Source organism: Amblyomma americanum, chromosome 4 (genome assembly GCF_052857255.1).
Source record: "Amblyomma americanum isolate KBUSLIRL-KWMA chromosome 4, ASM5285725v1, whole genome shotgun sequence".
NCBI lineage: Eukaryota > Metazoa > Arthropoda > Arachnida > Ixodida > Ixodidae > Amblyomma > Amblyomma americanum.
The window spans coordinates 97,968,467-97,990,253 of NC_135500.1; the positions used below are offsets into that span (position 1 = coordinate 97,968,467).

General features: G+C 48.7%; 1 protein-coding gene across 3 annotated transcripts in view; it reads left to right on the top strand.

Moving 5' to 3' along the window:
- The window catches only part of LOC144128161 (uncharacterized), a 100,033-nt gene extending 78,935 nt beyond the window's left edge, over nt 1–21,098 (top strand). Inside the window, exons 34-39 of one of the 3 annotated variants that reach the window (XM_077661264.1) lie at nt 1,998–2,240; nt 2,286–2,667; nt 4,960–7,401; nt 10,440–10,493; nt 11,592–11,724; nt 19,742–21,098. In XM_077661264.1, the coding sequence (XP_077517390.1) occupies nt 1,998–2,240; nt 2,286–2,667; nt 4,960–7,401; nt 10,440–10,493; nt 11,592–11,724; nt 19,742–19,961 (3,474 nt within the window). In that variant the 3' untranslated portion in view covers nt 19,962–21,098. Of the gene's footprint in view, nt 1–1,997; nt 2,668–4,959; nt 7,402–10,439; nt 10,494–11,591; nt 11,730–19,741 lie in introns of all 3 variants that reach the window. The other 2 variants (XM_077661265.1, XM_077661263.1) reach the window with 2 other exon arrangements.
- The last annotated feature ends 689 nt before the right edge of the window (nt 21,099–21,787 follow it).

Below are 21,787 nucleotides of genomic sequence, written 5' to 3' on the forward strand. Positions count from 1 at the left end.
GACACCGGTACTGCGCGTTGACATAGCAGCTGCTCAAGGCCAGCACCAGGAGCGATGGGACAGAGTCGCGCAGCAGTAATGCAATCACGTGCTAGCATGCCTGATATCTCATTTGTTTCGCATTTATATAGTCGTGCTTTGGTTTCAATTGTAAGTTGACCCCCCCCCCCCCACTTCGGATTTTCGAATTTTGAAAAATTGGTGGACTTACAATCGTGTAAATACAGTATGCAGTCGCCGACCAATTTTTTTGACTTCTAGGGACCACGAAAACGACAGAAAAATCGGGCAGTCCGGAAAATCAGATTTCACTGAAAAAGTCTCGAACTTACTGCCATTATGCTGGAGGAAGAGGTCACTTACTGCCATTATGCTGGAGGAAGAGGTCACTTGCGTTGCACGCATTCTAAAGCTCCTCGTGACTGAATTTCGCCGCATAAGTGCACAGACGATGGGCGGTGACCGCTTTCACAAGCTGGGCCTGGCTGTGCTGCCCTCGGCATGTCGCTGATGAATCCACGGTCGGTTGGGACAAAGTCAAAACGGGAAAGGAAACACGCCGCTGCGGGAACTGCACTGCGCCCACAGTATGTTGGGCCGGGAACAAGAACGCGAAGATGGCAAAACAATAAGAACCGAGAAACAGCCGATGCAAGCGCTCTGTCGGCATTGCCTCCGGCGATATGCACTCTGCGGTGGTTTGCATATTATGAGGCGCCTTGTCTGTCATGGAAACACCAGTTGCTTACGGTTTTACAATAGAAGAGTCAGGGTTGCGGTGCGTTTTGCCGCGGGTACGCTGACCTTGCTTTGTGATGGACCACCATTTCCTCCCGCGCTCGCCATCTCCTTGAGGCCGTTTCACTGCTAACTCTTTCACGTGCTTTACTGCTAACTATTTCCGTATTCGGGACGAAAGAGTCGGCACAGATGAGTTCCACGTACTCCGACTACGTTCAAGTTCATGCGGTGGAAGACGTTCAAGAACAGTATGAATTTGAAACCACGTGGCCGCAATATGCCGAATCACGCAGAATTTCAGCATCGCAAGTTTAGAGGCTCCCTTTATGCTTGAATTTATTTTTTTTTTTCATCAAGTTTTCGATCTCTCCTGCAGTTTGAATTAACGACTTTGGTGTCAGTGCTCTGCTACCACTTACCGTGCTACCGTGAGCGGAGCGAGACCGTCGCTCCGGTCAACTAAAACTGTCTAATGTATGGCAGCTTGGGTATATGCGGCAAGTGCAAACGAGCTCCGGAAAATCGAGAGGTCAGTTGCAGTGCGTCCAAAATTTCAGGCGCTCTTATACATTGGCTCTATGGGCCATGTCGCGGTGCCGCGAAAAAGTCTGAATAATCAAGCATGTCCGAAAAATAAGGCGTCCAAATTTTTGGTCGTTGACTGTATTCGTTTTTTTTATGCCTCACGTGGCCTGAAGGCAACGTTGACGCCATAGTCGTCATTACACTGTTAAAAGTCCAAACCAACACAAAATAAGATATCCAGCTATAAATTACTTGCCGGTCATGAGAAAATTCTCCATGATGATCCACTTATATACTAATATCTTGCACACCATCCCCCCCCCCCCCCCCCCCATAAAAAAAAAAGGTCACAACAAAAATTCAGTGTGCATGCACCCTATAGAACTGTTGCAGTCTTCCTGACAATGACAGTTGCTAGAGTTGTTAGGGTCTTTGTGCCGATTCAACGTATGAAACCTAGCACTTTCTGTGCCTGTGCAAACCACAGGTGGTCTTTATGGGCACTTTAATGATGTTAAGTTAGTAAATTTGATTTATGAGTGGATTTAATTACTTCAGGGGAGCAGAGGTCTGAATTGTGTTGCACCTGTTTCTATTAGCTGGGTCCAGATTTTACACCATATCAGTGACAAGTTTGTCGTAGTTTGCCCCTACAGCTTTTCGATTCCTTCCTGAGCTTCCCGTGTATTGCAGGGCAATAACGTTGTATGAACTGTAACTGCCGCTTTTAGGTGGAGACGTCGGATGAAGAGGACCTAGATGGAACACCACTTATGGACAGCTACGAGGACACGGCTCCTGAAAGCAACAGCCGGCCACAATGCCCTCCGAACGGAGCAGATTTGAGCAGCGGCCTTGTGCCGACGGCACCTGAGGAAGAGAAGGCAGTACCCAGCTCGGCTGCTGCTGCACACGTCGGCACTGCACGCGTCGGCACTGCACAGGTTGGCACTGCACAGGTCGGCACTGCACAGGTCGGCACTGCACAGTGCAGCACTCCACAGGTTGGCACTGCACAGGTCGGCACTGCGCAGGTCAGTACTGCGCAGGTCGGCACTCCACGCATTAGCACTTCGCTCTTTGGTGCACCACACTTCGGTACTTCAAACGTTGGCACTGCATGTATCGGCACTGCACATGACAGCCATGCACAGGTCAGCAATGCTCAGTTCCAAATGCCTGCTGAAGCGGAAGAGGCCACTCCTCTCTGCGACAATGATGGTACTGAGCTAGTAGAAGAAGCCCCCTTAGTAGAAGACCCGCCAAGTAGACCCTGTTCTCAGGCGTCAACAGTCTCCCTGCGCTTGCCAGCATTCGCAGTCAGTGGGGAACAGCACACGGCCAAGGAAGAAGACGAACCTGTTATGGAGCAGCACGCAATCATCATCAGCGCTTCTGAAGGTGAGCAAGGTTGAGTAGTGCTAAGCACGTGCACTGAGAAATTGTGCAAAATGTTTTTGTGCAGACAAATGGACTGCTGCTGCTTCTGCTAATCACAGCACTGCAGTCTCATTGCTGTGCTTTGTGTTTCTGGCTTCGTGTCATTAGAGAATGGGTCCTGAATCTTTTTAGCTACGGGTAAGCCCAGCGGCTTTTTTCAAGTGTTGCTGGGATCCCCATACGTCTTGTCCTCTGTTCCACCCTGCCTAACATGCATGCAGAAAAAACAAACGCTTACAGGTGCACAGCCCATCAGAAAACACCCAAATTCTACTAACAATCACTGACTGTATTGTGAAAGGGCTGCCTTGAACGATTACACTACAATTAATTGCAAAGTAAAGTCAGTTAAAATGGGGTTGAGGCATGCGTGAATTTAGGTACAGTGCAATCCACTTATAATGATATTGAGAAAACGAGAAAATCTGATCGTTATAACGAATTATCTTTATATCTGGGCCGGCAAAAAGGACACACCCTTGCATTCCTCCATGCATGTAGGTATTACCCCCAAGCATGTAGCCACCGCCACTGGTGCTCCTGTCAAGGGCACACAGCGTCTTGGCGCTCTGCCAATTTCGCCCAGCGAGCCACCCTCACCCCCTCTGTAGCTTCGAGAGTATCTTGGCGTACTGCCAAGGACTGCGCTGCGGACAGAGCGAAAGGGGGGAATGCACGAGAAAAGCGTACACTTAAAAAAAAAAATTTTTCAGCAATCTCCCGCGGACACTACGTTTGTTTCAGGCAGCGTTGCACGGCAGCGGCCAAGCAAGCTCCTCTTTCCAGTGATTGTGATGACGATAGCGCTTGGTCTCCAAGCCTGTAGGCAACGCTCACTTGCAGATTTCGCCACGCCAGTCCGTTTGGGGAGATTTTACCCCATTTGCTTCAGAGTATTTTATTTTTATAAAGCTTTCAGACAAATTTTGGTGGTAAACACCATCCGGGCGGCCAGAATACTATCATTGTATCTGTTATTTCGCCGATAATTACATCATCGCGATAATTGGTAACACGTCCCCGACTTTCCGAAGGGGAAGGGGAATGCTGTCGCATGCTGATTCGAACAAGAGAACAAAGAGCTCGAAGGAAACAAAACGAAGCCGTATTTATAATTTAGAGGAAAAGGGGCCAATAAGAAACGGACACAAAAATAAGAAAAACACACACTCAACGCGCCTACAACACAACAGAATAGAAGGAAAGAGTTCACCAGGTACTGAGCATCCCAGGTGAAGCGGGGAGGGAAACCTTGCACACAGGGTGAACGCGGGTCGATGTAGTGCGACGTGTTGCTGGCAATGTGTCGAAGGAAGCGGCGAAAAGGAGCCAGGTGGTATTAGGAGCGGAGAGGAACACTGGGAGATGCCGGTAGTCTCCCGTCACGAGCCCGAAGAACTTGGCAGCAACAGGAAAAACGTAGCCAGGTCCCGTCGACAGCGTCACGAAACGCCAGAGGCTTAAAGCAGGCTATTCAAGAGTGCCTCTTGACAGCACAAACCCTCAGTCCATCGGCTGCCACCTCCACACTTGCAAGGAATGCAGCAGGCTTGCGTCGGTGATCCAAGGGAGGTCCACGGCAGCACGGACCCCACGTTCCGACGGCTGCCACCCCCACGCTTGAATGACCCGAGCTCCGCTGCACTGTCTTCCTTTAGAACTCGGTTTTCTGACACACCAGCTCTCCGCTCCTCGTGCTTGCCACGCTCTTTGTCGTTGTCGCCTCGCACACACCCTTCGCATGCGCACACACGTAACGCTCGGCTGTCATGTGCAGCGCTTCGCTGTCCGACGCACCGCGTTCACAAATCCTCCGAGGATCTTTGGTGCACCTCACATATATACAGTTTATTTTTACATTGGGGCAACGGGAGAATTAATAAATCTAAAGAATTTGATCATTATAAGCGATATATTGTTAAATCTGGTATTGTTATAAATGTATTGCACTGTACTCGGGGGACCCCAGAATCAGTCCAAGGAATCCAAGGTTTTAGGAGTGTGGCCTTTTGGTCCATTTGGTACATGGTTTCACACGTGAGAAATGGCGTGAAAAAACAGTACAGTAGAAAGGAGACAGCATGTGCTTGTGTTGTCTCCCTTCCGCCGTTCTGTTTTTTTCGTGCCACTTCCTGTTTGTGAATCCAGAGGTTCCGTAGACTGCTATTTGAGAACCCCTGCATTAGGGGATGCTTGATGCATTTCTGTTGGTCAGTGCTCCGGCTGGTAATCATCCATTTTGTTTGCTTTCAGCGTCAGAAAGTGAAAAGGAGGAAGAGGAGGAGGACGCTATTGTTATTTTGTCAGACACCTCCTCAGAAGCGCTCTTGGAATTGCAGCCCACTCGCGTGGAAAGCCCAGAGGCCAGCTGGTCGAGGAGCTCTGGCACGAGCACTAGGGAGACTGAGGCACCGCTGGCCGAGCTCAGTAACATGCAGCCGTCAACCTCAGTGGAACCCCTCGAAGTGGTGCGTGGGCCTTCAACAGGGTTGATGACGCCGGCGGCCGATGTAGAGCACCTGCAGGTTGAGCGGTCTTCTCCCAACGATGCTGTCTGCCCTGTGCAAGAGGGAGACCTGTCCCCAAGATCTGACGGTTTCCATCCAAAAGGTGCGCCGATGACGCCGCCAAAAGAACCACACTTTGAAGACAAGTCTATGCCGGTCAACGAGTCTTTTGGCTTCGTTCCAATTGTGGAGAGTCCTCTTCCTGAAGGCGGGGGAGTAGTCCTCGTCGCGGCAGAAAAGGAACCACCTGATGCTCCTGGGGTTCGTCTTCCTGTGATCCGGATCACCGCTTTGGATTGCTCCCCTTTGCCAGCTGATGTCCCATCTTCATCAGCAGCAAGCTCAGAACACTCAGCTCCAAAACACACTGCACCTGAAGATGATCATGATGAAAGTGGCTCAGAAACAGCTGTAAGGACACCTGAGCATTCAGATGAACCACCCTGGTGGCATAAAGTTGTGACCTCTTCCTACAACCTCAGGGAAAGGCAGAAGACTGCTTCAAATGAGGAGGAACACGGTTTGGCAACTGTGACACCACGTACATCGCGAAGGAAAAGTGGTTCTGTGCCACCGTCCCGCAGGTCGCCATTTACTCCAACCAAGGCTGGGCGCAGCCGGGAGTCGAAAGGGAGCCCCACAAGCAAGCTATCACCAGCGCGCAAGACAAGGGCTGCTAGTGAGGAACCAGTGTCAGCACACAGTGGCACTAAGAGCAGGTCATCGCAGGGCTCTGCTGGAAGAGCGTGGGCAGCCCGCAAGAGCACAGGTGCACCCAGCGCCAAGCGTGCAACACCAAGTCCAAGGCGGAAGTCGGAGACACCCAGTCCTAGAGGAAGAAGCAATGTGAAAGCCACCTTGGCCTCTCCACGGAGTGCACGCAAGAGGCTGGCCACACCCAGCCCTCGCAGGCAATCAAAAACGCCCAGCCCAGCCAAATCAAAGACACCCAGTCCGAGAAAGGCAGGGGTACCCAGGAATAAGTCTGCAATGCCCAGTCCCAAACGGCTGCCACCAACCAGCCCAGTAAAAGCACCTAAAGAGCATGCCACTCCAAGCTCTTCAAGGCAGGAGGTAGCACAAGACATAAGGGGGCAGTCCAGAGCTAGCAGAATCAGGCAGAAGACACCAGTGACGCACAGTTCTGGAAAACAGACCGCTCAGTCACCAAGCCCTGAAGGGGAACCACATGTGCGCAGTCCTGCCAAGGACGAGACTCCGAACCCTTCAAGAACGAGAGCCAGGCAGCGATCTGCTTCCTCAGGCGTAGTGCAGGAACGACTGCCAGTGCCAAGTCCCGTTAAGGATGAAACGCCATTACAGAGGATAAGGAGCAGGCCTGCAAGAACTTCCTCTTCTGACGATACTGTAAGAGAGCCTGCACCGACAGCAGCTCAACAGAGCTCCCGTCTGACTTCAGACGAGCAAAAAACTCCCAAAGAACATGCGTCATTATCACTCAAGCAGGGTCTCCGCAAGCAAACTGCTCGGACACCAAGTCCCACTCAGGAGTCCCCTGTGCCTAGTCCTTCTGAAGACAAAGCACCAAGTCCTGCAAAGAAAACGACAAGGCTGCGGCGGCGTTCCTCTTCTGCGGACGTCCAAGAACGCTTACCAGAGCCAGATTCTAGCGAAGACGAAGTGCCCAGCAAGAAGCCAGGCAGCAAAACACCAAGGCGTTCCCCTGCCACAAGCACTGCGAAGGAGCTGCTGCCTATGTCAGCGCGACGCAGTTCCCGCCTGACACCTCGCAAGCAGCAGAGCCCTGAAGGGCGCACTGCAACACCGCCGTCCAGAAGTGGTTCTCGGCGCAGGTCTTCCTCAGCAGCTAGCACCCACCGTGCTCTTGAGACCATTGCTGAAGGTGATGATACTGGAAGTGATGCAGAAACAAGTCCTCCCACGAGAAATCGAAGCCACTCGGGCAAGCCCGGCCAGACTACGCAGCCAAAAAGGGCACCTCTGGCTCGCCGCAGCCGTCGGCTCTCTAGCAGCGCAGCACTGGACACAATTGCTGAAGCGCCTGACGCTGAAGCAGAGCAGGAGCCGGAGCCAACTACGGCACCCCGCAGCCAAGGCTCCACTAAGCGCAAGGCCAGTAAAGACACGGAGCCTCTGGCTGGAGATGCGAAGCCACTGCCGCCTGAAAGGCAGCCTTCTTCAAGGAAGCGAGCCAAGAGATCAGCTGGTGAGCTATCACCGCCTTCCTTCTAGCTGTGTTGCACTTGTGGCACTCATCTTAAAGCTGCTTGTTCTGTTTAAGACTACTCTGCCACACAGCTAACATTCTGCTTTCTGCTGGTGCCACCATGTGACTGAACTGCATTTCTTGGCACCTGGTTAACCTTGTTAGCACTGTCACCCAGGGTCTTTTTCTTCCCTTGCTCTCCCTACTGATCTGCGAGCCTGTCTTAGTAAACCTTTTCTTACTATGCCTGCCGTTTGTCAGTGACAGTAGTTTAATATGTGCACATGTTCGGTTGTGTCCCAAGTAGCTACCTTCGAAAAAATTAGAGATCACTGCGGCTACCCGCATTAAAAGAATGCGAAAGCGTTGACGCCTCCTTGGCACTGGTCGCCTTTCATATTTGGTGCCATGGTTGTTTTCTCGTTCACTTGATTGATTGGTGATCGATTAACTTTGATTATACCCTCGTTTCTTCCCGGCAAGCATTTCGAGTTTTCAAATTTTCCGCCACGCTTCGTTCCCGCCTGCTCACTACATACCCGTCCATTACCTTTTGCTTCTCATTAATTACCCAATTGCTTCTAATTTAGCATTCTGTTTTTTCTATCTCCTGGTCACATATCGATCACTTATCACTGGTCATGTGATTGCCCATTTCGAGTTTTCAAACTTGGCGCCACGCTTTGGCTCCGTCCACACTTCCGGTTTTTCAAATTTGGCGCTACGCTGTAACTCTACCTACTTCCAGCATTTTCAAATTTCGAGGCACTTTTGCTCTGGCCCCGCGCGCTTTTTGGACATTTTTGGAAAATTTTATATTTAGGCAGCATCCTCACATTATCCTCTTTCGATTACAGCCACTCGTTTGATAACTGCTGCTGACACATTTTGTGAGCACGATTCCTGCCGTCATAGCCTAGTAATGCTTTCGCTTTAATACTTAATCTGGTAGTCCAGATTACCAAGGTGATTGTTTTTGTTGAGTATTTTTGCTCAAAGGTAGGCAAAGTATCCACTTATTTACCCATCCTGACTGAGTAGCCCTATCTCATCAGAATTCTTTTTGAACTTTGCAACACGTTTCGCTCCTCACGTAGGGTGTGCCATTGGGCAAAGCACACTATTGCCATTTTTGCACAAGGTGTTTTTCTTTTGCCCTGTTTGTACACTTTCACAGTGCATGCAGTTGGTTTCCTATTCTGTATGGCTTGTGTCAAATGTTTGCATGCGTGTGCACGCATGAGGGGTGAGGGCTTGTGCGATGCAGCACTTGCTGATTATGGTGGGTTATGTTCTTGGAAGCGAGAGATAATGATGTGCACACACTGATTGCGTTTATCGCTTTTTGAACATTAATGTAGCTGGCAGCTGTTTTTTGGAAAAGGGAATCAAGGGTGCTCAAAGAAGCTCAGTTTTCATCTATTTAACTACTGGTTGGCTAAGGCAGAACAACCACACACCCTTAGAAGTAAAGGAGTGCTGGAAGGCTCTCGATGGCGTGAACACTAGTAATACCATATTTAATTCCTTTATGCAGAGTTGCCGCACACCTTCCACCAGCCAGCGTGCAGTGCACACCCTCTGCAGGAATATATCGCAGTTTTCAGTTGTTTTCTGCGAAAGAAACGCGGGGGCTGATGTGAAAGTTTTGGTTAAAATGCTTTCTAGACCTCAGGATTTTGTGTTTTATGTACAGAAAATTGGACCCAAGTTGCTGCATCAAATTAAAGAAATACCACCTACTATGTGGTATTTCTTTAATGTGATAGTGAACACAAAATTTTCCGCCGAGGTTTTTGGCCCTGAGAGTGACCAAAACAACACTTTTTTGAAGCAGAAATGAACCGAAAGTAATTATTTTCATGCATATTTCTCAAACCACCACACCACACCTAGCAGCAGTGCTGCGTGTGAAAACTCTGACAGTGCCGGACATGACATTCACCCTGCCCGTTGCTAGCAATTACCAGCATGGACCACACGAAAATGCACGTGTTTGGCATGCTATTACTTCATTGTAAAGTACATTTCGTTTGGCTTCCTCATGTCCGCGCTTCAAGATTCTCTGCCTGCATCTCGTGGTTATTAAATTTGGATGACAACATGCCCGGTTAAGTTTCAGAATTAATCTGAAATCCCCACCATCTGCAGTGGCGACAACCCAAGAAAGCAGCATTTCGCAGGAGGCAGTTCTGGTAGCGCCATCTCACACCCGCCAGAGAAACAAGCGCAGTCTCGCTTTGGGCAAGAACTAGCTTGCGATGCTTCACCTGACCCACAGAAACCCCATTTATATCTGGCTTCCACGTATGATACAGTGATCTTTTGGAGTCACCGCTCGTTTATGCAGGGTTCAGCATAAACGCTCGTAAGCAGAGCATGAGATGGGGAATCCTCAGCTGCACACTGAGAGCCAGCTTGCCTACAGTGCTGGTGGGGGTAGACTTGACATCATGTTCGCCAGCTCGTAGCCAGGAGCACACTAGCAGCTGCCCACTGAACACCAAAAATACAGCCATCCAGTCAAAAATAACCAGAATGATGACTGTGTACTTGAGTAAGCATATCTTATGAATGAAAATGTGTGGCTTTCTCAATATTTTCTCATTTTTGTTCAGTATGCGCTGCGGTGGCTCAGTGGTAATGGCGCTCAGCAGCTGATTCGAAACAAGCTGCTTCGATCCCGGCCGTGGCGGTACAATTTTTATGGAGGCAAAATTCTAGAGGCCTGTGCACTGTGCGATGTCAGTGCACAATAAAGAGCCCCAAGTGGTCGAAATTTCTGGAACCCTTCACTGCGGCGTCTCTCATAGCCTGAGTTGCCTTGGGATGTTAAACCCCCCACAAACCATCATTTTTGTTCAGTATCCTTTTAATGAGCCATCTGTTTACATAGAAAAATCAGAGTGGGCCTTCAGCTGCAGTTTCTCTCGTGGTGGAAGGCAAGGCACTACCATGTTGTTCATTTTGTTGGTGTTTGTACATGCCCCACTTGCTTGGAAGTGTGCTGTCTATACTTGTCTATGCTTACCTTTCAGTTTCAGATGCTGAAGGTTACCAGGTTGCCCAGCCTGCAGAGCCTGTTGATGAAGGTCAGTGAAGTCATAGAATTTGCTTGAATGAGGCCGTGCGTTATCCTGTGAGAACAGCAGTCATTTTTACCTTCTTGCAACTCCGTACCGAAACTAAAACCTTGCACTGAGGGCTAACTGCCCCAAATGATGCTGCACAAAGGGAGGTAGGGAGGCGGCAGTGCATCTGGTGGCCTCTCTAATAAGAGTGCCAAAGGGTGCTGTCAAAAGTCCCTTCTGCCATGTCTTGTCATTATTGGATTTGCCAATTGTCTTACCCGCACGATTGACCCCCACCTTGTTGTTCCCTATGGTTGTCTGCACAGGTGCGTCATGCAGTTGATGTCACACAAATAAACTCTGTAGAACTTATGCTAGAAGTTTTCAAAATACTAGAACTTGTTCTAGAACTTTTCAGACAGTGCAGTGCAAAATATTGCTCATGGGTTTCTAACTGACAGGTTGGCAGTAGCAGGTAGTATGATTCAGTGAACTCCTTAGCATAACCATCGGCTGTGAGTATAGAATGAATCTTGTTTACGGTTGCAGCATGAAGATTCCTTGTAAAAAAAATAATTGATGCTTACTGTCATTCGTCTTGTACTGCTTAAAATTTGGGACTGTACTCTGCCTGCACTCTGCAGGCTGATTTTGTTACAAACCGTGGAAGCATTGCTTTGGAGCCTTTGTAAAACTGATGGGTCTGTTTGCCCGCGCAATGAAGGCCCCCTTGAACATGGCAGCATGGCCTGCTGCCACGTACCTTTCTGGTGTGAGGCAGATCTATGTGCACTGCTTGGTGTGCCTTTTCTGCACAGCAGCTTCCAGTTCTGCGACACGTGCATGAGTGACAGTGCATGCACCAAAACAGCCCCAGGGAATGCAGTGCTGTCTTAGTTTTGGCCACGATAGTGGAAGCGCTTCTGTCATGCAAAGGAGCTTACTCAACTGAAGCTTACTGGCTTCTGAAAGCTGTCCATTGCACGAATGGTGGGTCGCAGCTGCCTTGAACCACAAAAGCGGGCAATGCCATCTGTCTTGAAACGTATCAGGTGGCACCCTCAGAAAGATGTATAGTTGGACATTTTGGGTTGATTTCGACTGGCCTGTGAATTGCAGGCTCCGAGGCGAAGCCACCGGCAGATGTCTTCTCGCCACCCGTCACACGGCGCCGCCAGTTGCAGGAAGCTGAAGGAAAGTCTGCTGGTGCCAAGTCGTCCTCTTCTATGAGCAAGGAGGACACCCCGAAAACGTGAGGTTTGCCACGTTTTCTTCTCTCTCTTTTGCTTGCATTCCCATCGCTAACGTAACTACAGTACCCCCCTGTGTGCTTGCATCCCCGCTGTAGCAGCGTTGCATGCATGTCTGTCTTCTCTTGTCCCAAAGCAAAGCTGCTTCTCGTGAGTGAGAGGTGCATTCTTTGCTAAGGACAGCACTGGCACTTTGCAGAATGATTTGCTTATTCCTGCCTACCGCTTACACTCAATCACAGGCTGTGTGCTTTTTTTTTTTTTTTTGCTTTGTATTGTGCAAGCTTGCCACAATGATTGCGACAGGGCTTTTAAAAGGCGGTGTACTTTTAGTGAGATAATCCAGTGCATGGCAAGAGCAGGTTGTTTGTTGCCCTTCAATGTTCCACCCAACTTGAAGTGCACAGTTTTGCGCATTTAATATATCGCGTTGAAGAAACTGCCGTGCATAATGATAAAGTTACTTACACGTGCAGGCTGCGCCCGCTAGCAAATGGTACTGAAGGACCGCAGAGCGTATGAAGCATGCTTTGCCAGTAGACTGTGGAATGGGCCATATGATGTCCATCCCAATAGATGGGGCAACCAGCACGACCGCCATTCCCATGGTGAGCATCCTAGCTTTCAGCTAGGTCTTAACGCTGACTGTAGCGGATATTTGTTTGTTTGAAAGGGAACACAGGAGGAGTGCTATCAGACAAGCACGCGCATGACTCCATCACAGGAATTTCATGGCAGGCAGTGCAGGTGGCAAGGTTCACATCAGTGACGGTCGACATAGCCTTGTACATTTTCCACTTGTGTTGCTGCCTTCCGTATAGCAGGTGCTTCAAGTCATGCGTACGCATGTGAGGGGTAGTTTGGGGTTTATAATTGCCACAAACAAGCAGAAACTCTGCAGTCAGCATTGGAGACAGGCTTATTCCTTCTTTAGCATGGGTTTCTTGCACTAATGTGCTAGCTGGCAAAGGCCATTGCAGAATCGCTCAGAAATCATGTTGTCGCTCCCCGCTCAGCTAGTTGTTAGTGCAAGGAAACTGAAAAGAGTCACTGGATTTATGATCAAGTGAATAAGGCAGATGAAGCGCAATGCAGGGAGGCGTCGTCATGCAGCTAACACATGCTCTGTGAGCCTTCGGGGGTTTGTCCTTGAAAGTGATGAGATGAGAAAGGCACAGGTGGAACAAGGAGACAAGAAGACAGATGGCAAGGGCAAGCTAAAACTTTGAACTGAGGTTTATTATAATTTCCATATTATATATGCATGCCTAGATAATTCCTCTGACGCATATGCTGGAGCTCCAAAAAAGCAATCATTATTTTCCACCTCATGCGAAGTAGTGGAATGAAATTCAAGAAACTAAGCCAAGAAGTTCCTGATCTAGAAGCCTCACTGAAGGAACTCAAACATATGCATGGTGGCCTGCACAAAGTGTGGCCAAAGCCTCAGTCAGTTTCCTTTCTGAATTCCTGCTGCTGCTTCCAATAAGTTATCTTTGCATCATCAGAGTGAGATAAGCGGTTTCAATCCCTGCCGCGTGCAGGAATGAATGCTTGATGCTTGCGCGTTTTGCTTTAATGTGGTAGGCCTTGAAGCATGGAGTACGTGGCTAGCGTCTCAGCGATCACAGGCTTCTTCTTCGACATCACATCTCCATTGTGTTTGTAGTGCCCCTGGCGGTGTGGGTAGGACGACTTTATTATTTCTTTTTCTACGCTCATCCTAAAGTATGCTTTGTCTTTTTCATATCCAGCAGCAAGGGCACATCAGTGTTGCAGTTGTCGTCACTTTGCTTGAGCAAGGCTTTGGCTTTTGCATGCATCAAAAACTTGGATCGCTTTTGAGCACTGATGCTGAAACCTTTGCATTTCCTGTCACCTATTGCAAATAATCAAAAAGAGGCTTATTTGGACATAGTTTGGGTTGGCTTTAATGGGTGGCAGCAGTTAAAAAAAAAAACTTTAAATTCTCTTCAGCAGGAGCTCTCATTTAGTGGTGTTTTAAAGGAAGGACGAATGACAACACGCTCCTTGTAGTTTTAGTTCTATCTTACAGCATTGTTAAATACCATATTTACTCGAATCTAGGCAGGCCACAATTCTAAGCTGACCCCCGAAAGTTGAAGGACAAATACTTAATAAAAAGCTCCTCAAATGTAAGCTGGCCATAAAAGCAGTTGAGAATGACAGCACGGACAGCACATAAACGGCACTTGATTTCCACGAGCCTGCTCCCGCTCTCTTGTCCTCGTCATCGCTGACCACCTTATCACTGGCCTCTTTGTACAGTGCACAATGTTCTGTGCCATCAAGTGCATTGGGAATGCTGCACTTTCGGAATGAGCGCGCAATCAAGTTTTTGAGGATGTTATCCCAGGCTGCAGCGATCCAGCCAGTTACAGCTCCTAGCAATGCGCTTGATGCGGCCTATTGGAGTTAGCTTGCACATTTCATTGGTCCTGTGGAGTGCCTCGCTCTCTTTCCAGCTCTCTTGCTTTGGCCTGTAGCACTTCTGTGATCACTGGAAGTGCCGCTGACGTCCACGATTTCACACTCTGCCAGTGCTGATTCCACTTTGGGATGGCCGCCTATGTTCAGGCCCATGAAGGCTCTCCTCATTGCGACACAAGCAAAAAGTTCATACTGCTTCGCTGGAAATCTCGGTCCACGATACACCTATTCCCGAGGTGGAAACAATAAGGATTTTGGGAATGCTTATTAACAAAAAGGGTGTGCACGCAGCAGCAATCACCAAGCTCACAACGGTGTGCAAGCAAGTCATCCGTATGATATCTCGGAACACAGCCAAGAAGAATGGTATGCAAGAACAGGATACCCTTAGGCTAATACAGGCCTTTATCAACTGCAGGATAGTGTACATGGCCCCGTACCTTTGTATGTGAAAGACCGATGAAAGCATCTACGGAGCGTCTGCTAAAACTGGGGGTACACAATACGGCTGATGAATTGATTAGCGCCCATCTTGTAAGCCAGGTAATGCGACCGGCCACAACTAAGACTGGCCTCAGGGTCTTAGAAGATTTAAACATTAGCTTTCCACAACAAGTGGCTGGGAGACAGGACATACCTAAAGAGTGGAAGGGCAAATTCCTTACGCTTCCACTTTCCAACAACATGCACCCGGAGCATCATTATGCTAGACGAGTGGCGAGGAGCAAGAATATGAACGAGTGCTATTCAAGAGAAGAAGGAGCCTTCTTCGTGGACGCTGCGTGTCTTGTAGAGGGATATCAACAATCTCAGTGGTGCACCAAATGCAGGTTGTGGACGGGCTTTCAGTTCGTAACGGGGATACACAAGCTATGGAGGAAGTAGCGATGGCCCTAGCCGCAATGCACTCCGCATCGAAATACATAGTTACAGATTCCCAGGCAGTTTATAGAAACTATAAGCAGGGCAGAATCGCTCCGCTAGCCTGCAAAATTTTGAGTCAGTGTAAAACTTCAGCTGCACGGAAGGAGCTAATATGGGTACCAGTTCACCAGGGAGTTGAAGGAAACGAGCGTGCACACGCTTTGGCCCGAGCTTTTCTTCCCCGGACTCCTTCTATGTCCTTCCTTACTGATTCAGGCTCCCCCTCTCCTTTAACAACATACTCAAAGATATTACAGCATTTACGCCTTGAGAGGCAGACGCTCCCGAGGCCTGCTAAGAGTCTTAGTAAATCAGAAGAATGTCACCTTCGAAGGCTACAAACTACCGTATAAACGTGTGTAAGGGCCGCACCCGTGTAAGGGCTGCACCCCGTATTCCCAAAGGAAATATTTGAAAAAAAAAAAATCCGTGTAAGGGCCGCACCCAAACTTTCCAGGAAACATGCAAGAATAGCCTTCGAAATACATGCGCACAGGAGCTTCGAGGTGCCGCCCATGGATGGGTGCCCGAGGCCGCGGGTCGTCATCATCATCTTTTCTTCTGCCGCGAGCTTCTGCTACTGTACTTCTGCTATCCGTATCGGCATCGGTATCGCCAGGTCTAACTTCGTTCTGTTCTGGCTGTCAAAGCATGCGTTTTTTGGTGGTTGTGTTAGCGTGGTCGCTCGGCATAGTTGTTGCTCTCGTGCGCTGTCGTTCTTCACTTTTTCATGAACTGCCTCCGAGCATTGTCACTGTTGCACGATGGGCAAGCACCTCAACAGCTACACAGCGAGCTTTAAACTGAAAGTAGTGGAGTTCGCTCTCGAACACTGCAAGCGTGCCGCGGGCAGAAAATTTGACGTGGACGAGAAGTGTGTCCGACGGTGGTGCGGACAAAGGGATGCGTTGAAGAATACCAGCTCCAAAAAGCGCGCTTTCCGAGGCAAGCCATGCAAATTTCCTGAGCTAGAAGAAGAGCTGCTATGCTATTCAATGTAAGTGCAGAACAACGGCTGCGCGTTGACAACGGACATGCTGCGCGTGAAGGCACAAGCCTTGGCACGTGCTAAAAGCATACCGCACGAGGATTTCAAGGCTAGTGCCGGCTGGGTACGAAGATTTCTGAAAAGGAAGGGCCTATCATTTCGGCGAAGGACCACGCTGTGCCAGCGGCTGCCCCCCGACTACACCGACAAGGTGCTCAGCTTTCAGAAGTATGTCATCGGTCTGCGTCGTGAGCACAACTATATATTTTCGCAGATAGCAAACGCCGACCAGACCCCCGTGTGGTTCGACTGTCCCGAGAGCTGCACAGTTGAACTGAAAGGAAAGAAGAGTGTTTTCTTGCGGACAACCGGCACGGAGCGCCAACGGTGTACCGTTATGCTGTGCGTCACCGCGGACGGGCGGAAGCTGCCCCCCTATGTCATCCTGAAAAGAAAAACGATTCCTAAAGGCGTTTTCTCCAAGGGAATTGTAGTTCGCGCCCAAGAAAAGGGCTGGATGGACGATGAGCTTATGCTCGACTGGGTAAAAAGCGTTTGGGAGAAGCGCCCAGGCGCCATGCTGGCCCGACGATCGCTCCTCGTCCTGGACAGCTTCCGCGGTCACTTGACGGGTAGGGTTAAGGAACGCCTGCGCGGTATCCGCACAGACATGGCCGTGATACCGGGCGGCCTCACCGGCATGCTGCAACCCCTGGATGTAAGCGTCAATCGGCCTTTTAAGGTTGAATTTCGAAGGCAGTATTCGGAATGGATGGCCAATGGCAATCACGACGAGACGCCGACAGGGCAGCTTAAGAGGGCACCGCTCGCGACTGTGCTTGGATGGATTTTGTCCGCGTGGAATTCCGTGTCACCGACATTGTAACCCGGAGTTTCAAAGTGACCGGAATTTCAAACAGTTTAGACGGGACCGAAGACGACTTTCTGTGGGCTGAACATTTACCTGAACACAGCACCAGCTCGGAGTCTGAAGACTCCGTGAGTGATGCCTGAACGGTAAATAAATGCCGCGCATTCCAGATTGGTTTGCTTTCACTTGAAAAAAAAAATTTTTTCGAAAATCGCGTGTATGGGCAGCACCCCGAAATTTGCCCCCCGAATCTGGGAAAAAAAGTGCGGCCCTTACGCGCGTTTATACGGTATGTCGTTTAATAATCCAGCTACGCTTCACGCCATTGAGCGCGAGTCCTTTTCGGCACAGTGCATATTTTGTGGCCACAAGGCACACTTATACCCTATGGTATGTATGGGCTTGTCAGGAAAGTACTAGTATTGACATAATAAATCAGCCAACGTGGGAGGTCTGGGAGGCGGCCCTGTCCAACGGTGTCCCGGACTAGGGACCTGGTCAGCCTTCCCTTAATCTAAGTCGTCGTGGCTTTAAATAAACGTTTGGACTATCATCACACTGCCCCCTCCAACGCGAACATTCTTTTCATCTACACCGAAGTCCTGAACGGCTTGCAGCTTTGAAGACTGCCCTGCAGCGCGCACAACTTTTTGCTTGAAGGCGGCACTATAATAACACCCTCTGCTTGTTACCAGGATGTCGGGGAAAAACCACGTGTGGAAAACTTGCACTGCTGTGGAATGTGCCCATGCCACCACAAGAAGAGAAAACAAGGTCAAAATGTCAGCCATTGCTCATGAGTGCTTTTATTGGCATCAGCTATGGATAGTAAATGCTACAGTGCTGTTTTCCTTTCGGCGTTTCATGGGGCCGCCACCTGCATGTTACTTTTTTTTTTCGTTTTTATGTGTTATAATATTTTATGAACACGATACAATCCTCGACTCTAAGCAAACCTAAGAGTTTCATATCTCATGTTTTTAAAAAATATCTCCAAAGATTCGAATAAATGCAGTAACGCCTTTGTATCAGTGGTGCATTTGCACCACATCACTGGAAAGTGGAATAACTAGCTCCCTTTCAGAAGTATGTGGCAGTGGCTGAAAGGTGTCACCAGGGGGTGCTTTGCAGGCGCAGGGTAGCACAATCTTATACCCTCTCAAGCATGCAAGTTAAGTGCACTTACAAAACATGTGCTCTGGCACCTCAAGTGGCACTTTAGACTCTGTGGTGCTAAACTGGGAAGCAGAGTGTCACTTGTAAAAAAAATGGCAATGGACAATGCGTGTAATTTTTGAAAAAGCAGATGGAAAACAACTGGTGAAAGTTGATTGTTTGCTGCAACATCACAAATAGAACAAGCTTGAAATTTTTATGAACGGAAAAATGTAGAAGAATTTAAAGAAAAGCCAAGGCAAGCCAGGACGAGTTCATAGCCTACCCAAAACTTCGACAGCAAACAAGATGGCGGCATGCAGAATAATTTTATGTGGTATCATTCTTTTGTTGTGTTGTTTCACTTGCTGATATAGCAAAGAAGTCCCTTTTAAATGCAGTGTTACAAGTAAAATAAATTTGTGGGGTTTTTTTTTTAAATTACTTTTCATGCCTTTGAAGTCGTCATTGGCAAGGCTGCACTCTTGGCCATTGGAGTGCATTTCGTGGACACACACCAACCCTGGAATGCACTTTGTGAGAGTGCATTTGGCAAGTGACACTCCTCATAAGCACCCTTAACTTGTGTGCTCGACAGAGGGGTATCTGTGGGCCTTAGGTCGTGCTCTTTGGGTCAGTGTTGGCCAGGTTATGTACATGCTTTGGGAAGAATTTGCGTTCATTTTCTTTTTCGCCTTAGTGACACGCTGAGTCATCTCGGTCACCTTTTCCGCCTTGAATGTAGCTGCCGTTACGATTTCTCGATTCAGTCAGTGGCTGTTCTGTGTCGTCAGCGAAGCATCATAACAGTGGGGTGTTGTGGTAGGCATTTCCTGGCTCTCGAATTACCCAGTCCCGTCAGACAGCTGCATCACCACACCCCAACTTAGCACGTGGACACAGGATCGAGCATACCAGCCTTGAAGGGTGGTGGGTGACTGGTGACGATAGTGGCACATGTGCTTTCTGTTTTTGTGTCATTGCGGCAGGCAGTGCCACTTGCACTCTCTCACAGACAACACCAGTGCCCTGACCCCCGACGGGGATTGGGCATTTAAAATGAGTGAGAACAGTGGGTAGACTGAGTAGCTGTGATTGTCTCTGCAAAATATTAGAGCATTTGTGTACCCCGAGAAATAGTGAAAATTCAATTCGGAGCTCGTTTGTGTCCTCTCGCTTGGTCAACAAAGCTTATATTCTTGTCTGCATTGGTCCGAATCCAGCTTTGAGCACTTGGAAATTCTATATTTTTTTCCGCTGTATATATTTCCAGTGGAAATTGTGGTGCCTTATTTGGTGCTGTTCTGGTGTCAACTTTGCCAAATCGCGGGACTACATTTGGCTGAGATTGCCAAGAGCGGTAGCTAAAAGTAGCCCCATGCTTTGAACTCTGGAAAATTTAACCTACCTTAAGAATTCCTGGCATCACCAGTGACACTTAATTTTGCTTTTTACTGCAGTATTTGCCATCCGACCTGACCCGTCCTGTCTTGACATTGTTACAAGAAGCACTTCACGTGCCAACTTCACATGCATGCGTGCATGTTGAACACATGTTGAGCCCCGTTGTCTCCTGTTTTGTACTGCGCACTTGCACGAATGGACAACAGAGTTCAATGGCCTCTTGCAGGAAACAGCGGAGGCGCGTCGTGATAGTGCCCGTGCTCTCGCGGACACCTGAGCCTAGCAGAAGGACAGCTGCAAGCAGCACTAAATTCCAGAAGACGCCCAGGCAGCCAGCGGTTCGTTACAAGCTGAAGCTGAGGCAGCCAGCAGTTCCAGTGTACCGAACGGCCCCCTCACCATCCACCAAGACTCCCAGCACAAAGAGCAGGAAAAGAGACGAATAGTGGCTACCTTTTTTCAAGGGTCTTGCGGATTGCTGCCGCATACTTGAGGACCAAATTGGGCTACAGCAGGAGTGCAGTGCAGATGTGCAGCCTGCTCATGGCCTTGAAAGCTCCCTTGTAAAAAGTTTTGACGCGAACAAGGTTTTAAATGTACTTATCTTTTGCTCTTAAGCATAAAAACAAATTGTGAGCGCTACTTACTCCCCATCACAAGGGAAAATTGTAAGTAATTGATGCACTGTATTCGGGACGGAACTACGTGTGTCAAGCTGCAGCTTTGGCAACTGTGCCTCGCCAGAATGTGGCAGGCTCAGTGACAGCTTGGTTTTAGACATCGGTTTCACTGCTACAATGATGCTGAACATGACGGTAGAGCACCAGATGTTTGAGTTGCACCCCACCTTCCACACCTGGCAACTGAACAGTGAAGAATCCACGCTTGGCAGGCCTTTCGAAGCCTAGAGTTGGGGCCATAAGTTTCGGGGGCCATGGCATGAGAGTCATCGCAGCAGGTGCCAAAGAAGCTGTGTTCAGGGCTGGGGGTCTGGGCTAGTTGGCTCATTTTTCTTCGAAGGGAAAAGCAGCGAAACAAGCAAGGATGACCGCTTGTTTTGTTGTCTCTTACACTGTTTTTGTTCATTTCGCCACTTTTCCTTTTGGAGTTGTTAGCATTTGTCTGCCACTGATGCCAGCCCACTGCACTGACGAAGAGTGGTGGCCCCGAAAACGTGTTCTTACATGCTTTTGTTACCACTGCTTGTGGAGACACCACTGCATTTTGCAATGCTTTTTGCGTGCCATCAAATCATGATGAGGTGCTTTGAGTTAAGCTGTTTTGTGAGCTGTACAGGCTTGTTGAAGTGATTTTATTTGTCACAAATGCATTTTGACAATAAGGGATGGTGTGGTTGATGCTGTGCTTAGTGGAGGGAGCGACATGGCATCATGGTATTGGTGGAGATTGATTTTTGTTGTACTTTAAATGTCACCTTCATTGTTTCACTTGGTTTTTAAGGAATAGCCTCTACGAGCTGAGGCAAATACCTGGAAGGTGTGACAATTAAGCTGTTTGCCTATTCGTGCATGAAATTAGACAATATTTGATGTACATATGTAATAAATTCTGTTGATATCGCATTGTGGTAGTCAGTTTTAATGTAGCGTATCTTACACTTTCCAAGGTACAGAAATTAATGGCAATATCCTGGATTCCTGGAGTCAGCTTTCCTGCACAATAAAAACCCCTTAACTATGGCGACACGGACCATCCAAGGGGTTGAAGTTTGGTATGGCATTAAAACTTTCTACTCGACATGCAGTACTGTGACACAGCTGCCTTTCACACTTCCTTTATAACAGGTACAGGAAGGGTGAATTGTACCTGCAAAGCAATGCCTTGGGAGCTTAAAGGGACACTGAGGAGAAATTGAAGTTGGCTTATATCGATAGAATAGCAACTCCTGATCACAAAAACGCCACTCTTCCTGAAAACAAAGCTCTTGTAATGTAGAAAATAGCAAGAACCAAAATACAGGTATCGCCGCCACAGGCCAATCTCGCAAGTACAAGTGTGATGACTTCCTAGGACAAGAGGCGCACCTTGGAGGAATTTTCCTTACTTCATGTGTTCTACGAATTTCTGAGGCTGGCAAAGGAAGGTTGCGCACCGCACCGCTAGCCGTCGGAAATCACGGAGTCTGCGTTTACATCACGTTTCACGTCACTCCGTTCTGTGACGTCCTAAGAGTTGCCGTGACGTCATAAGAGCTCCCTGAGTTTGAATCAGAGCGGCGGGACTAACTTTTTCAACTTCGAATCCAAATTTC